At 41.9% G+C, this 18,596-nt stretch overlaps 1 protein-coding gene across 2 annotated transcripts in view; it reads right to left on the minus strand.

Moving 5' to 3' along the window:
• IGSF21 (immunoglobin superfamily member 21) overlaps positions 1-18,596 on the minus strand; it is a 1,341,695-nt gene that overhangs the window by 622,685 nt on the left and 700,414 nt on the right. For both annotated transcript variants that reach the window (XM_078641115.1, XM_078641114.1), the window contains exon 3: positions 15,696-15,817. In XM_078641115.1, coding sequence (XP_078497241.1) covers positions 15,696-15,817 — 122 coding nt within the window. The remainder of the gene's footprint in view (positions 1-15,695; positions 15,818-18,596) is intronic.

Below are 18,596 nucleotides of genomic sequence, written 5' to 3' on the forward strand. Positions count from 1 at the left end.
GGGTTGTTTACAGGGAAGGGAGCACTTTTAGGGCTCAGGGCAGGGAGGGCTGCGTTGGGGTACTTTACAGGTGTAAGGGACTGTTTTTAGGGCTCAGGGCGGGGGGAGGCTGGGGTTGGGGTACGTTTTAGGGCGTGGGTCAGTTTGGAGGGCTCAGGGCGGGGCAGGGAGGAAGGCACAGTTTTCAGGGCTGGGGGCAGTTTTAGGCCCCTGGGCAGGGGGGGCTGATTCAGGGCTGTTTGCAGTGGTAGAGGGCTGGGGTCGATGTAGTTTTAGGGCATTGGGTTAATTTTAAAGGCGGGGCATGGAAAAGGGACACTTTTCAGAGCAGGGGTAAAATCTTTAGCACACATGTCCCTCAGTAGTGGCTGCTACTGGATGGGGTTGTAGGTGAGGGGAGGCATGCAATAAAAGACTGGACTTACCTTTAACGGCCGGCTGCCGCCACTCCTCCGTCCTTGTCCTCTTAAGCGTCCTGTCCTGTCCGTCGGCACGAGGACAGACCCGGGCAGACAGACTCCCAGGAGCCAATCACAACACTGTAATGCAGCGTTGGGATTGGTCTGAGTGCCATGGATCAGCGCTCAGACTGGAACAGGGAGCAAATGCATGTTTCTGACCAGGCTGTGTAATGCAGCCTGGTAGGAACATGCAAAAATGCAAAGTGCGAATGAACTGTTTGGTCGGCCAAAGATAGCCAGCCAAACAGTTAATGCACACTTTGGGAGTGCACAGCACTGCTCCCCTGCTCTGGCCAGCCCCACCCCTCCCTACGACTGACTGCAATAGGGAAAATAAAATGATAATAACGATATGTTACTATCATTTTATTTTCCTTTTTGAGCAGTGGGGCCAAGCTCCTCCGCTTTAGGGGAGGAGTCACCACTGATGTCTCTTTACCAATCATGTCTTTACCATGAAATTGCATGGTAAACACATGCGTTTTTCAGGCATGCGTTGTTCCATCATACAACCCGATATTAAACCCATGGCCCCAGGCTGGCAGCTTCACCACAAAACCACATTGACTCACTGTTAAGTTAGAATCAGAAGGGCCTCAGCACCACCATGAGATAGCTCAGTAGATCAGCGGGTCCTATATAGAGATGCAGATCACAGATAAAAAACGAATATTGATAATCCCAGCAAGACCTTCTCAGCCTTTTTTAACGTATTTAGACCATATAACAAATGCCACTGGCTTTGGTAATGGTGGTAACATCTGCTTTACGCACTAGGATATGCAAGAGTTTGAGGCAATCATAATGAGTGACACAGTTGCTGTCGTATAATTATCAGTGAGGATGTACCTTCGTCTGTTCGATTCGGGGGCGTGAAACAGAGATTTACCAACCATCACTGTCATTCCAATGGCAAAATGAATGAAAATAGTCATACATGTAAAAGGTTTCTCAGCGCCACATGATAGAAATCAAGTTCTTTGTTTGTTCTTGGTCTGTTTTTTGTGGGAGGGATGAGGACGGGTGTATAAATCTCTGGTAAGTGTGTGTCTTTGCTGTGAGGGCTGCTAATCGAAGTGGAAACCCGACCACAGACTGCTAGCGCGGCGGGTGGCCCCGGGACCCAATCACACACACCAGTATACATTTATTAGGGGTTGTCCAACCCCAAAGACCTCCCTCAGGAGCTCCACCCCTGGGTATCAGAAGCAATAAAATACCACTCTGAGGTGTATGGATTTTATTGGGTGTGATAACGATTGCATATTGCAAGTTTTGCCTGAAAAATGGGATGTATCATGGAGAGTTTGGTGGTTAACTTACCAAAACACATGCCAAGGTATTTTCTAGGCATTTTCCCCAAGTTAGATCTCCACAGGGTTGATATGCTGAAATATAACCAGGAATAGATTGAAATCCGCCCTGGGGGGCAAATTAATTTTATCTGTGCTTCCCGGTTTAGTCAATAAAGCCAGGATTCACATGGGTGATATATAATGCAGATCCTGGATAGAATCTGTCATGTCAAACTGGCCCTGCTCGTTATGGTATATTGAGTCAGGCAATATTGATTCAGCGAATTAGGCACTTAGCGTTGACATCTGTGTGTAGCCTGCATGTAATAATTGCAACTTCATTGTGACAAACTCATTCTTTCATCATTCTAAGGTCAATAACTTGAGTACCATTACACTGGTGATTCATTGTAACCTACCCTCAGTACAAGTGGCCTCTAATAATCTCCTATCACGAGTTTAACGCACAAACAATGAGGTATACCATGAGGAGTTTGATGATTACTGCAAACAACTCCGCTTGTTCCAACATTTACCAGGTATTTTCCACAGTAAATTTCATTCTTTGTGACCTGCTGCAATTTACCTGGGGAAAATAGGAGGGCTACATTTTCTGCTGCAAATTTTGGAATTCCGGTATATGCAGTAACAATAGTTACCGCAGGGATTTAAGTGGGAAAAATAGACTGGGGGTGTCTCTCAAAAAAGTCTGTGTTTAGCCTACTGTGCCGCACAACTGGTATTTTGCGGCTTCAGTCATTGCATCCAGATATATAATACAAGTAAATTTCCACCTAGAACAAGCCAGGACTATTGGCTTTATCAGTGGCTGTTAGTTGCATAACCTAAATAAGCAATAACTATGGCTTCCTTGTATAGAATATTGAAAATGCTTCAGTTCTGAAATGATGAGACTGTGAAATAACTATAACGAGTATCTTCTAACCTATATCAAAGGCAGTGAAGGGTGGTACTTCTGCAAAGTAAAGATTCATTTTTCACGCTGAGGGTGAGGGGAAAAACGGAGAGCCCGACAGGGACCTGTCTTAGCACCTGCTTTTTAGATCTGCCGTTTGCAGGACCCTTGCAAAAAACACAGTTGATGGACAGAATGTAGAACAATGTCATACATTCACCCCAGTACAAGGATCTGGGCCTAAATCCATCGTTTTTTTGCACTCCACACCACCCTGGGTTAGACACTGGCTATATGCAAATCAGCTCTGACCCTGTGCCTCATGGGAACAGTCCAGTCCGAACTACCAAGCCATGTCTTTCCCAGACCGGAATCAAGCATCCAAGGACCGGTTTCTGGCTATCAGCCTTCAGCAGCCTGGATAGCTTGACTCCAGTCCCCTTTTGTATCGCTTTGTTCGCCCTAAGTGTGGCAGGGTATGCTCAGACGTGAGTCCCTTGCTCACTTGGCCACTGGATTCAAGATAGCCTGGCTGATGAGGATTATGAATCTGAAACCGGTCCCAGGATGCTTGTTTCCGGTCCATGGAAGACATGGCTTGGCAGTTCGGGCTGGACTTTTCCCATGAGGCAGAGGGTCAGACTGATTTGCATATAGCCATGTCTGAAATGGGGTGGCTGAGTGGGCTAAAGAACGGTGATGGATTAAACCCAGATCTTTTGACTGGGGGTGAGTGTTTGATTTGCTCAAACGCTCTGTCCATCATCCCCTTTTGTATCGCTTTGTTTGCAGGACCCAGCCCACTTAAAGCCCTGAGTTACCGGATATACTCGTAATCAGTACATTACAAATAGAGAAAATGCAACATTAGGAGCTATCTAAGAAATCAATTCTCATTTCCTTTACTAAGAACGAGGGAATGAATGCACAATGGGTCACTGAGTGGTTTTCATGTCACAAGACAATCTATTATAAGCGATTTGTTTTTATATAATTCAGAATTGCCAAACATGCAGTTTCTAAAAAATCCCCATTTAAAAAAAATATTATTTTTTAATTACTTGTCCCTCCAGGGTCCCATCACCGTCAAAAACACAGCTTGTCTCTCCAAGTTTCCCGATGGCCCCATTATCTATGCCCTGACAGGACACAATGCCTGCCCTCAGGTGGAGGTTATCCGCTACCATCCTCTATAGAGTACCAGAGAACACGGAGCAATTTATTTCTGAGAAAATGTTCTGCGGGAAATGCATCCTTTTATTTCAAATTTCTCATTTCTCCAGCTGCACATCCCTGATTGGTTTACACTGATTTGATTTGAAAGGGAGATGGAAAGGTAAGGAGAAAGTAATGAGAGGAAATGAGAGGAGGTAGTCTGCTGTTGGCAGGGACGAGCAGTGTTGTGCTATGAAGACAGGAACATTGCAAGAATTTACAGTGCTTAGGGTGAAATAGGACTGTGCCTCTTGGCGCGCTCCCCTTGCATCTAAAAAGGCTGTTTTTCAGCCTTGCTGCAGTAATTGGGCACCACCAGCAGGTGTCGCCTTAAAAAATGCATTTCCTCCTTCTTATGGAAGTCCTGGCCATGCATGGAGAGTAGTGGAAATAGGGGAGTTGGGATGTGATCAATTCTGGAGCACCCAAGAGAGTGTCTAGGACTTGGGGACAGGCAAGACAGGACACAATATGTTTTCTAGATTTTCTGATATCATGTGAGAAAAAGAGATAATTGGTACCCAATCCTAGTGTCCTCTGGGCTTTACTGATTTGGAAGGCCTGTTAATGTTTTAACATATTCAACATTTGATTATACGCAAAATACCGCTGTTATGTCTGCTGTACGGCGGCCAATTGACTCTACCTAGAACCCTGCAGTCCACCGTGATCCAGACCACTCATCTATATTTTTTAGATTTCAAAGAGAAGCTAACGCACCTCCTATATAATGTTGTGATACAATAACTCACTCTTACTCAGCGACACACACATCCTAGTTATGAGACATTGGGGCATATTTACAAGCCCCTATTGTCAGAGGAACATAACCTTTAATGATGTTCCTGTGGCGATAGGGGCTTCGCCTTATTTACAAGGCGGCATTAAGCCACGTTAAGTGGCTTAACCATGCCTTGAAAATAAGGCCCCCTTTCACACTACACTTCGCGTGAAAGGGGTGGGTAATGGATGTTGCGGTGGGTGTTCTGCCGCAACACCCATTGATTTTGACGCTGTCCGCAATTGCGTAGATAGGAGGCAGCACTAAAATTAAGACCAGGAAAAAGCTTGTTTTAACTTGGCAAAACAAGGAGAAATGCTACATTTCTCCTAGTTTTTGCTGTTTCTATGTGTGCTGCATTGTGCAGCACACATAGAAACAGCAAAACACCATAAATGACTGTTTATGTGCATATGTGCAGGAAGGTGTCCCTTCCTGCACATAAACTCCATAAATGATTGTTTATGTACTGGAAGGTCTTCATTCCTGCTCATAAACAATCATTAAAAAAATGACGATTTGCAACTTCTTTGAAATCGCCATTTGTGATTGTTTATGTGCAAGTAGGTCTCCCTTCCTGCACATAAACAATCATTCCCTCAACGCAGGCGCCTTTGCCCTATGGTGGAAGAGTGCCTGCGTTGGCGCTAGGCAGCTTAATTTAGCTGCAGCGCTAGGGAAAACTCAGGGATGTGCTGTATCTTTGTAAATAAGCACATCTCTGGCTCTTCGGAATGGCGGAACGTGGCCTTAGCATTTTGTGCTTAATGCCACGCTCCGCCATTCCCTTGTAAATATGCCCCATTTTATTATACAGTGGAAGCTAAACGCAATACAATACACTGTGAATTGTGAAGTGTAGCTGAGTAGCAAAACCGCGATGCCTCTCTGAATTTACAGTGCTGATCTGGTTTTAATTCATGTCTCATTGTAATTTAATGATAGCCATTTTAGCTAAGCAACCTAATATCTTGTACTGTCTGCATTGCTCCTGTGGGATACAGCAACTTACAACAGAACAGATGAGGTAGGACACCTCACATAGATCAGACACGGCTCAGCTATTCCTTCAGTCACTCATCATATATCTTCCAAGAGCCACAACCTCTAGGAAGTGACTCACTTACACAAATTACAACAGAACACATTACACCAGTGGTCTTCAAAATTCTTAATGCTACACCTCCAATTAAAAAAAAAAACATTGCTCCCCCCTACATTTTCCCTAATTATTCTGTTAAATTGGTAATGTTTAAATATCTCAAAACACATTTAATAAACATAGAGGTTACCCCTTTAATCACACTCTCGGTCAGGATATAAATGACAAAATATGTTAATGATGTTCCATTGCAAAGTGTCTTACAGCTGCTCATTTTTTATCACTTGAAAGAAAGCATGATGCTTCTCTTGGCCAAGGCAGGGCACTTTGTGAAGAAGTGGTAGCATGCCCTGATGAAGGAGAGACTGTCTGACCACCCAGTTTGCCAGTGCTTTGATTTGGGTGGCACAAGTGATGTAGGCAGCAACGAGAATCCACAGATTCATAACTTTGGTGAGGTTGATTAAAGGGGTCTGACACACATTAAAAGATTAATGAATCTTTCTCGGATTGAGAGATTACTAGAACCTCAATCTCATTCATGAAAAGGACCCTGTCCTTTGTCCAGACGAATGCCTGATCCACGCACATCATAACCTTAGTTGGATGGTCTGGACCGTTTTCTAGACAGAAGTTGATATGTGTATTTTTATCATCAACCACTAGGATGTTTACCATGCAGTGCTCAAGTAGCCATGACAGGGCACATGTAAATATCAAACAGACGAGAGGGCGAAAACCTTGAGGAAAGCTATAAGAGATCAGGCATGTGGTGGGTTAAACTTATCAAATCCTTAATTTTTAGCTGTGGTTGGCATGAAATTATTTTACCCATCTTGGTGCCGATCCAGCAAAATATGTTGAATTTAAAGTCTTTTCAACAGGATTGTTTGGTCCATGCTCAGGGTTGGACATGGACTCACACACACCATCCACTACGCGGAATTCATCCAGGTGGGATGGCTTAAGGCAAGCAGTTGACCTGTCTGTCCACACCACACACTGTTATTGTTAACAATTACAAGATATTCCCATTTGAAGTTTTGTAGGATCCAATCCAGTTAGCTTTCTGGCACATAAATAATGTAATTGCACTGCAAACATGCTTTTTCATCTCGACACTATAAGACAACTGAGATTTCTTTCACTACATGACCTGTTCACCTATAAATTCATTTTTCGAACCTTTGCCTGGTCTTCGAGTCATGTTCTATTGTCTACCTTGTGTCCTGAGGATGCTATAAATTAACAAGGCTGAAACGTCTCGACTCTTAGTTTGGAGGGGTACAAGAAGATAATTAATTTCTTGAAACGATGTAATCTTTTCAGAAGGGGTAAATAAACAGGGGGCTCTGACCCCCACAGGATCCCCTCCTACTGTTAATACCTCCAGATGAATTATGGACTTTACTAGGTTTACATAAACAATCTATAGAGAAGGGTTGTTGAGGGCCTCACGGACGATCACAGTGTTCCGGGTTCATACCCGGAACACTGTGATCGTCCGTAAGGCAGTCCGCAGCATACTCGCTACAGAAACTTGCTGAGCGGAGCCAACCTTCTGATGCTCTGCAACCTCACGGCACCCGCTTCATAACTTGAATTGCAATCAGCCCTGAGGAAGTCACTGAACTAATTCCAAATGCAACGAAACACGTGTCGGCTGCTTTTGTTTTGGTTGAATTGAACACTGAATTAAAGACAAAGCATTCTCTTCATTGTCCATTGATTGTTGAATTTAATTTGCACCAGTGGTGTAGAGACTATACATATGTTTGTTTACTTTATGTTTGCTTGGACTTGGATGTACAACAGGTTTACATAAACACCTCCTATGTTACTGTTAAGGAAGGACAAGGAACATTTGGACACAGTTGATTTATGTTTCCTACAGTATCTTATTATGTAATGTTTGCCTCAAGGTTTAAAACAGGTTAATTTGTTGCTTTATTCATAAACTATTGAGTATTCGGATTGCATGGAACTACATTAAAATACATATTGATTGGCACGTCTAATAAATTATGCAACAATTCGTTTATGTTTGATTTAGCTATATTTTGAATGAGAAGCGATGATATAATTGAGGAGGAGTGTCACTACATTAATTTATCTGACTTTATAGAGGAAGGTGGTGGTGATTATGTTTATTGTGTGTCTTCCAAGAGCAGAAGAGTTGATTTTAGAATGCTTGTGAGGATTGGTCAATTTGAAATGTGGATATGTTAGCTTTCAGAGCCAGGGTTTGAACCACAGCAGTTTCCAAAGATTGGAATGAGAAGAAGGCGGATTGTAGTGGAAAAGGAAAAATAAGAGAGTAGTGAGAGGCTTTCAATATGATAATGATGGAGATTTTAATTTTGATAAATTTGGACTAAAAAAAACTCCAAAGAAGGTCTGTGTAATGCTGATTAGCCCGAAGCATTGCTTTGTCAGCATAATCTCATGTAATTTTCGAAATTTCGAGTTATGCTTGTTACATAAAATTCCCTAAATTAGGCCTTTGTTACTGTTCGCATAATTGAAGGCTATCTGCACAAAATCCTTTTGTGGGAACACAGGAATAATTTGAATGGCAAGAACAGGAGAGGCTGTTGTTCCAGTCACTTGTGTTTCTCACACTTTTTGAGCACTTGCAGATCCTCTTGATCAAGCTCAATTTCACTCAGTCTCAATTATTCTCTTCAGAGAGGTGCAGGAATATCGATATATTGCGTAAGGCAGGTAGGGCTGGGGTTGTCATTCACAATCCAGTCTAACAGAGCCATTTATCTTTCTGAGATAGACAAAGCAAGAAGGATTGAACGAGGCATTAACACAGTGAGGAGATTTCAGGGCAAAACAGTTTCTGTTAAAGAATGGTAGGGCTGGGAGAGTCACTTGTGTCTGAGGAAGTCAGAGACATTTGAGGGGCTGGAGAAAGGAAGGATGGAAGAGCACCTTTTCCAAGGAATTATAGAGACTGGAGTGAGGGAGTACAGAGGGAGAGGTGGGCAAAGCTGGCCATACCTGAGAAAGGAAACAACAGATGTAAGAAACAGGGTTAAAGAATGAATATCGGGTGGTAGACAGAAAGGGAACGGGAAACAGAGAAACGAGTCGGGGTGAGCGAGAGCGAGGGAGCGAGGAGAAATAGAGAGGGAAAGCAGTAAATTAGGTTAAATCATTTCTTTCCAGCTCTTGGCAGTGAAATTAAATTGATGCCGCGGAAGAAGGTGAGCGAGGAGAGCCGAGGTGATGTGATTTCATTTCCATTAAACAGCTCACAGGCAATTAGCTGCATCTCTGCACCCGACTTCTGCGGCGTGTAGCTTGCCTGCAGCCTCCAAGCTGTACTGTGCCAGACCAACCAATCACAACCTCCAAGTAGGACTGTGCTAGTCCAGCCAACGAGAGCCCCAAAACTGTACTGTGTGGACCAACCAATGACAGACGCCAACCTAGAATGTGACAGTCAAGACGAAGAGGTGCTTCAAACTGCACTGTGCAGGCCAACCTATGACACACTCAAAACTGGACAGTGTTGCTCCAACCAAAGAGAGCCTGCAAACTGTACTGTGCTAGATCAGTCAATGCCAGCCTTTAAACTGGTTCGGGCTAGTGCAGTCAAGAAAGCCTACAAACTGCACCATGCCAGACCAATCCATGACATTCTCCAAACTGGACAGTGCTAGTGCTGCCAATCAAAACCTCCAAACTGCACTGAGCAAGACCAACCAATGATACCCTCATACTGGACTGTGCTAATTCAACCAAAAAGAATATACAGACTGTACTGTGCTAGACCAACTAATGATAGACTCCAAACTGGACTATGCTAGGCCAGCCAACAAGAGCCTACAAACTGCACTGCGCAGGGTCAACCAATGACAGCCTCTAAAATGGACTATGGCAGTCCAGACAAAGAGAGATTCCAAACTGCATCGTGCAGGCCAACCAATGACACACTCCAAATTGGACTGTGCTAACCCAGCCAACCAATGCAAGCCTCTAAACTGGACTGCGCTGGTTCAGCGAAATAACCTTAGACTGCACTGTGCTAGACCAATCACTGCCAGCCTTTAAACTGGATCCTGCTAGTCCAGCCAACAAGAGCCTACAAACTGCACCATGCCAGACCATTCAATGACACCCTCCAAACCGGACTATTCTAGTCCAGCCAATGAGAACCTTCAGACTGCCTGTGCCAGACCAGTGAATGACAGCCTCAAACATTTTCTGTTTGTGTTTGTTTAATTGATTGGACCCCTCCTGAGGCGGAAGCCGGGAGGTAGACTGCTGTGTAACTCTGCTGAATACTAGCGTGTGGTTCACTGAATTTTAAAGCTGCAAATTTTAAAATTATATTTGCACATCCCCTTAGCAATCATTATTATTTTGCCCTTGTTATTCCTTTTCCCTCGCAATTTGGCGGTCACAACCGATCTTAGGGCTGAGTACCGAGTCCCGGGAGAATATTCCCGACAGCGGACATCTTGGGTGGGAGGCGGCAGCATTGTCAGCGCTCTAGACATCCCTACTTAAGGAGACGGGCGTTCTCCGCGTAGCGGACGTGCCACATCAGCGCCGGAGTCACGCCAGAGTCCAGCCCATCTGCGCCCGTCCGCGCCTCGGACGAGTCTAGGACCATGGCCCAGTTCTCATCACCATATGATGAACAAAATCAGGTAACATCCCCTATAGATGTATGCGTACGTAAAGATGCGCCTATACCCACAAAATATAACTCTGAGCAGTTGCGGGCTTTAAGACCTTCCTTGTTAACCACATGCAGCCCACTGCACTTAGGCAGAAAAAATGTAGTATGTCAAAATTGCAATTTCCTTATAACCCCAGTCGGGACCAAAGCTATTGAAAGTAGAGACAAAATGAAGAAGTACCCTGAGCCCAAATTAAAAACTTTCTCCTTTCTTAGCCTGAATTGTCGTTCCCTACCAAAACATAAAATGGAGATCTTCAATCTACTGATAGATGAAGAGCCTGACGCCCTGTTCCTAACGGAAACATGGCTCCAGGAAAGTTCAGGGCCTGAAACCGCCGAAGCCCTCCCAGATCAGTATGCTATTGTAAGACTAGATCGGAAAAATCAGTTGGGTGGAGGGATCGCTATTATTTTTAAGAAAGATTTTAACTGTGAATTTACTAAACTACCTTGTTCCGGCTGTGAAGCAGGCATTTTTAAACTTACTCTCGGCCCCAATTATACATTTTCTGGAGCACTCATATATCGTCCACCAGGGACGGCGACAAATTGGGTGGCAAGCCTTCCTGAATTTATTGGTCCTTTGGCTATGAAGACTGCTAACTTTTCCATTATTGGTGACATGAACCTTCATTTAGACAATTCGAATTGTCTAAAAGCTGCAGAATTCATAGCTGATCTGGCGTCCCTCAACTTAACCTTGAGGAAAACTGGACCAACACATAGTGCCGGACATTTTCTTGATCCGATTTTTTCAAATATGGCCACCTCCCCTGCTCTACCTATCAATTGGTCAGATCATTATCTTATTAAATTTTAATTCCAAATTGCGCTGCCAAGTAAGGGATACATACCTGCGCAAACTCAATTTATTAGAAATTGGAAGAAGTTAGATATCGACACCTTAAATACCTTTCTGGATACACACATACCTTGCTCTAAGTCATCGGTCCAAAACTTGTCTGTGACAATTCAAAAATGTCTCATGACAGCCGTCGACACATGCCTACCAAAAACTAAACTAAAATGTAAAAATCATCGATCCCCTGCTCCATGGTTTAATGAAATATTGAAACAGGAAAAAACTAGATGCAAAAACTCAGAGCGCATGTGGAGAAAGACCTATTCTCCAGAAGCTAAAAAAGAATATAAAATCAAATTATCCAAATATCAAGCGCTCTGTAGTAAAGCCAGAGCGGAATTCATATGTACTACTATCACAGAGGCCCTAAATCAATCAAAAACACCCTTTAAAATGGTGAAAGAGCTAGCTGGCTCGAAAACAGTACAAACTCCGCCAGACCTAAATAAGCAACAATGTGACTTATAAGCTACGTTCTTTGTCAATAAAGTAGACCAAATTTACCAAGGAATAGAACAAGCCCAGAATAAACTTCATCAGACTAACACGACCTCCCCTAATACTTTTTCTGCTGTACTGAGTAACCATACCGATAAGCGGCTCCTTTATGCCCCTACTAGTATACTAGAAAGTTGGCCTGTGCTTTGTACTGACACCGTCATTGAGCTACTTAGTACCATCAAATCAGGATCGCCCAATGGCCCACTGCCGTGCTCAGTACTCAAACAACTTAATAAGAAGTCTATGGCTATAATCACAGACCTCTTAAACATATCCCTTCAGGAAGAATGTGTGCCAAGTGAATGGAAACACGCCATGATCCACCCTTTACTAAAGAAAGCTGGAGCTGACCCAAACTTGCCCGCAAATTTTCGACCGATCTCTTTACTACCTATATTTGCAAAAATACTTGAAAAGCATGTACACCGTTCTCTAACTGAATTTATTACCGACCAAGACCTGCTGCCCCCCCAACTGTCAGGCTTTCGATCAGGTTTCTCTACGGAGACAACCTTACTCGGTGTTACAGAGAACATTCGTTCCATGTTGGACAGAGGTGAAACGGTGGCACTAGTGTTATTGGACCTTAGTGCCGCATTCGATACGTATCACATACCGACACTATATTCAATGGGTATTAGAGGAGCTGCCATAAATTGGATCAAGTCGTTTTTGGACAAACATACTTTTCAAGTCTTCTCTCGCTCTGCATGTTCAGACATCCAGGCATTTAAACATGGAGTACCACAGGGCTCCATATTAAGCCCTTTGTTATTTAATTTATATATGAGTCCGCTAGCAAAGGTAGCGAAAGAGACTGGATTACAAATGTTTTCCTATACTGATGATTCGCAGCTGCTCTTCTCACTTTCCTCTGCGAAAAATGATAGTCCATCTACTTTAAAACAAGGACTTGTGAAAATTGCAGGATGGATGCAAGAGAATGTTCTTAAATTAAACGGTAATAAGACCGAAGTAATGATCCTAGGTAAAGATAAAGAACTATGGGGCCCCCAACATTGGCCACAAGAAATGGGCCTTCTTCCGGTTCCTGTAATGCAGGCCCGAAACCTAGGTATCATTGTTGACGACTCTCTCAATATGCACCAACAAGCAGTGAGACCTTAGTATTGAACTGCAATAGTTAAACATTTTGGACTTAACACCAACTCCATATCATTAAGTAAGAATGTGGGGATAAAAGCTGATGCTGAATTAGCTTTGATCCCTGAGATTAATGCAGTAACCCAGACTTACTTCTGCAAGCTTCATACCTCCATGTGAATCTTATCTCTTTTTTCATTCTTAAGGTACTATGTAAATTATCCCTTAACTAAAATACCCCTAGTGGGGTCTTACAGATACTCCGTTTGACAGACATTGTCACCCCAGCCTTGGTTACTTTGCACTGGTTACTAGTTCAAACACCTAATTTAATTAACTCTTAATGAAAGGTACATCAAACCCTGTATGGAATAAGTCATCCTCTCTAGCTGATTGCTCCAACCTTTACTACCCGGCCACCTTCTAATGCCTGCCGACTTTCTAACGCTACAAGTTTAAGGTGTACAAAGTTGTCTCTTGGGAAGTAGAGTCTCTTTGCTCCCAGCTACTGTGCTTTATAATAATCTTCCAGTGAAACTTTACGAGCATCCAATATATTCAATTCATGAAGGCAATAAAGATCTGACTGCATCCTCATTAGCTTACCCAGGCTTCCACATGATTCTGCATTTGGTTATGGACTAGAGCCAGGATGCCTGTGGATGTAAGCTGTACATTACAAAATCTATACAAATTGTATAGAAAATACCAAAATTCAAGATTCTCTAAAAAAACACCAGGCGGACGTCAGGCGTTGTTGTTTGCCACTTTTTGATTTGGTAAAAAACTCCTATGTGTGAGCAATATTTATATAGTACAAAACCTGTGGAAGTTAGCAAGCATGCGACCCATGTTAAGAGTGAATTTCTGCTCTCTAGGGGGCCACTTCGAAAGGGTTCAGGAACTCCTAAGCTGCTAAGTATATAACTCATGATAGACTAAATGGGGGACCAAATTTGTAAGGTACTATTGTACCTGCTGTATTTGGGACATTGAATACCTATGCATGTTCCTCTTTGAGGCAATATGCTTTGTTAATAATAAGAAGGTTGATACCGATCTTTACAGCCCAGGGGATGACAGTGAGGAGTGTTTTCACATCACTGTTCCTGGAAGCTGGAGAAATAAGGCTATATTTGACTCTGTCAGACACGGTACCCAGTCCGCCAAGTTTGAGGTTAGCCCGCTGTATTTGGAGGCAGGTGAACCCCCATGCTCTCCAGGCAGAGCCTCCACTGGTACCTCTGGTGGAACCCTTAAACCGATATCTGGCCTTGCATTGGGCCGTCGGTCAAAGTACCTCAGACCATTTGCCCTATTTAGGGCGGACATTCTGACATACTTTTTCCTGTTCAGGACCAAAAGAGAAAGACTGGAAAGCAAACAAAATGACTCCCGCAGTGTGGGATGATGATCCAAACATGTCAGGGACATTCCTTTTTTATTTTAAAAACAAACTCCTGCGTTGGGAGTCTGATTTAGGAAAGCAAAATATATTCTGAGCACTATTATCAACACTAGCGGAGTCCCAGTAAAGTTTTCAGTGCCTTCAATGGAGCGGCTGTAATGATGGCTCTGCTGATGGTATAAAGATCTCTGATTCTGGTTTAGCAGAGATTTCTAAATATGGCGATGGGTCTTCTGTAAGGGCAGGAAAGTAGATCCAGCCACTGCCCTGGCCTGCTGACTGACCGGCCACCGAACTCTAAATAATGCCTTTAGTGTTTAACTGTGCACTACTTACCTAGAAAACAGAAGTATTGATCTATAAGCCATTAAATAAATATGTAAAATATTCATATACGTTTTAAAGGGTGATGACTTCTTTTCAAATCTATGATCTGGAAGAATCTTTCCTAACTAGAAAACAGCACTGAACTGCGTGTTAGTCTCTTAATGTGACACAGATAAATAAAAAATTGGGTGTATGTGGCAAAATAAGTAAATTTGGATTTTTTTTTGGGGGGGGGGGTTAACCATAACCAATACATATTATGTTTTAGAAGAATCAATGTTCAAAGAATATTTCCATGGTTAAATTATAAAATGTATTATTTTTACTAGCATGCAAAGTTTTCTTTTTAAATGGTGATTTATTGTGTGAAATTGTGATTAGTAAAATGTTTTCTGATATGTCACAGCTACGTTGATAAATCATAAAATAAACTATTTTATTTTATGAACAAGCCATTGCACAAATAGTCGCCTGGATGAAGTCCAGTAAGTTCCCTCTTTATGTCAAGTGAATCTTGGATAATACCTAATTGTTCAAACTTTCTATATCTGTGCCGGTCTTCTAGTTCTTATTTCCCATAACTACAGATATATTGCTTAATTGACTCCTGATATTTCGGTTCTCCATTCCGAGCCACTCCAATCCAGTCTGGTGTGTACCTTCTTTCCATGTGTATCAATTATTTGATTTTGTAACACAGATGGAATGGGCTTTAATAATATAAAATGATTTCTTAAATTCTTGTAGCTGAGCAGAGCCAGTCACACTTGACTTTATACTATCCTTACAATAATTCCAAGGATTTAAAATTTCACAAAATGATTTGATTCCTCTGTTCTTCAGTCCTCCTTTTCTTACACTTCTTCAATTTAGCCTTAACCCTTTAGAATTGACAACACTATCCCTGGAAGAAGTTCTGTATTCCTGAAAGATGACTTTACACAGTGGATGAATACACAATAAGGTGATATAACTTATATCACAGCACAGTTGCACACGAGTGCACTTAGTACTTTCTTACCGCACAGTAGACTGGTACAGTAGGTCTTCTCTCTTGCGGTAGTTCTCCATATGTGAGGTGTTGGTAGAGAACATGGCATCATAAGTGAAGATCTTCTGTTTGATGGTACCGCCATCTGTCACCTGGCAAGAAATATCAAACATTAGTTTCTGGTAATCAATACACACCTCTCTGATGCAAGAGCTCTCTGTGGGCCTGATTCACAAAGGTAATATTACACGTTTGTGTTTGATTACTATTTATTTGGTATTCACTAAATACAAGTTTAACTTTAATAATGCAAATTGTACTACTGCGGAGACTCTGTAGTCGAGGAGAAAAACTCTACACACAAAATTATATCACAGGTCTAAGTTTTTGTGTGCAGTGTCCGCCACAAGAGCAGAGTGTTTTAGTCATGAAATTACTTATTCATAAAATTAAACCCATAGTTTGTGAATACTATACTAACAGTAAACAAACACAAACGTGTGAGTTTACCTTTTAAAATTAGGCCCCGTGTGTCTCTGCCACAAGCACCCACTCTGAGTTCTCATCTCAGAACCAATTCAGGCCTATATAAGGTCACTGTCACGGACTGCTTGCCTGGGAGTACTTCGGGACACTGACCTATAAAAGTCATTTCCAAGGACCACCAGCCCAGCCTCCTACCAGAAAACTTGCTTCTAGCCTCAGCTCTTTTGAATGTGATATACAAAACCTCTTAACAACCTCAGGAGAACCTTCTGTGCAGTAAGATACGGCCACAGATACATACTTTATAACTGTCCCTGATCAATTAAAATATCCGATTGCTCTTAATGTTAACATCAAATCCAACACCCACATGTACAGTCACAACAAAATAATTCACAGATATTTCACTGCATATGAATGATTCATCATTTATTATACAAATTCGTAAAATGATATTGACCTTGATTTTGTATAATATTCATAACATCACAAGTAGTCAAAATTGATCACTTTTGATTTTCTCACTGTCTCTTACCACACAGTTAAAATCAAATACACTCAACCAGCATTTAAAATAAAAAAAATCACCTCTATACATATATTTCTAATGAATGTGTTCAACAAAAACTTGTCTCTTTAATTATACTATTATCAAATGTCATTTGCATGGAAATTGTCTTCAAATGTGAAATTTCCCAATCTTTATCTTTTTATAACCCATTACATAGTCTGGTTATTTTATATTCTTTACTTATCGATATTTTTCCTTTGTTATAAATCTATTGTAACCACCGTTGTCGTTCTTCTATCAATTATTCATATTAAGTCCATTCCGACACACCTTTCACTGTATTCACCTTCATCAGGGCACAGTAGTACTAATAAAAATCCGATTGGTGGCAGGGTAGCATTACAATACTTGTAAATATAATAATATGTCCCCATCAAGCATACTGGACTTATTCTTTAAGGAAAACTATTGTAGTCTAGGAGTAAAACCTTGAGAGACTTTTATGGACTTACTTGGTTTATATACAAGGACCAAAATTAATGACTAGGTGGTTGATTACTTTATTTATTTTTGCACAATGGGTCAGTTAGTTGTCACTACTCGGATGTTCTGGTGAAGGCTATTCTATTTAGTCAGGTTTGTGTGTACCACAGGATGTACACAAGTTGGTTGGAGTTGCATGCAACACCTTGTGCTTTGCATTTTTAGATGTATACATATATACATCTATGTGTGATAGAAGGGTAAGGGACAATGAGAAAATCAAAAATGAGTCAATTTGTACTTCTTATGATTTTATGAATATTATATGAATTCAATATAAATATCATTTTCCAAATTTATATAATAAATGATGAAGCACCAATATGCAGTAAAGTATCTGAGATGTGTTTTTTGTGACAGTATATAGTAGGGGAGGCAGGTGTTGGATTTGTTGTTTTCTTGGAGTATTCCCCTGTCGTGCTCACTTTAAATAAGGGTACTCCTTTTTCTGTATAAAATTTCACTCTTAATGTTAACCCTTGACTCGCTCCCTGTCAATGGAGAATATTGCACCCTAAGAAGGATCCTTTTCAAATGGGGAAAGTCCCATTGACATATTTCATATGTCTGTGTGTTGTCCTTTCTGTAATGTTAGATAACTGCAATCAACTGCTCATGAAATATAACATTAATTGTTCATACGGGGGTATGAGAGGCAACATGTAAAGACAGTAAGTTAGAAGTTCTCTGTTTTGAAAGAATGAGTCCACGTAGCTATTTGTAGCCTTGGTGTGTCTTTATTGCAGAAATGCTGGGTTTTCATGAATGCACATCCAACGCGTTTTGCCCAATCATGGGCTTCTTCAGGGCGAGAAAAGGCGTACTGTACTCTCGCCAAGGTAAATTAAAGAGATCCGCAAATATCGTGGTCCGTGTCAGGACGTGGAATAAAGAGAGGTACCCTTAAAGTAAAGGTAGCGATTGGAGTCCGTGATCAAATACCTCTGTCTCTGCAGCGAAGGTCTGTGTCAGAGGCAGGGGGTAGTTGTGTAAGCGAGTGAAGAGCGATCCGAGTTCGGATAGCGTTCGGTCCGAACACGGATCGCGCTTTACTTTACCTTTACTTTAAGGGTACCTCTCTTTATTCCACGTCCTGACACGGACCAGAATATTTGCAGATCTCTTTAATTTACCTTGGCAAGAGTACAGTACCCCTTTTATCACCCTTAAGAAGCCTATGTGTTGGCGAAACGCGTTGGCTGTGCATTTATGAAAACCCAGCATTTCTGCAATGAAGACACACCAAGGCTACCATTAGCGATGTGGACTCTTCTTCTTCTTTCAAAACAGAGACCGTGTAACTTACTGTCTATACATGTTGCCTCTCATATCCCCTGTATGAATGTTCAACTTTATGGTCAAGTGGTAACTGGCCATTTGAGGTGGGCAAT

Source organism: Lissotriton helveticus, chromosome 5_1 (assembly GCF_964261635.1).
Source record: "Lissotriton helveticus chromosome 5_1, aLisHel1.1, whole genome shotgun sequence".
NCBI lineage: Eukaryota > Metazoa > Chordata > Amphibia > Caudata > Salamandridae > Lissotriton > Lissotriton helveticus.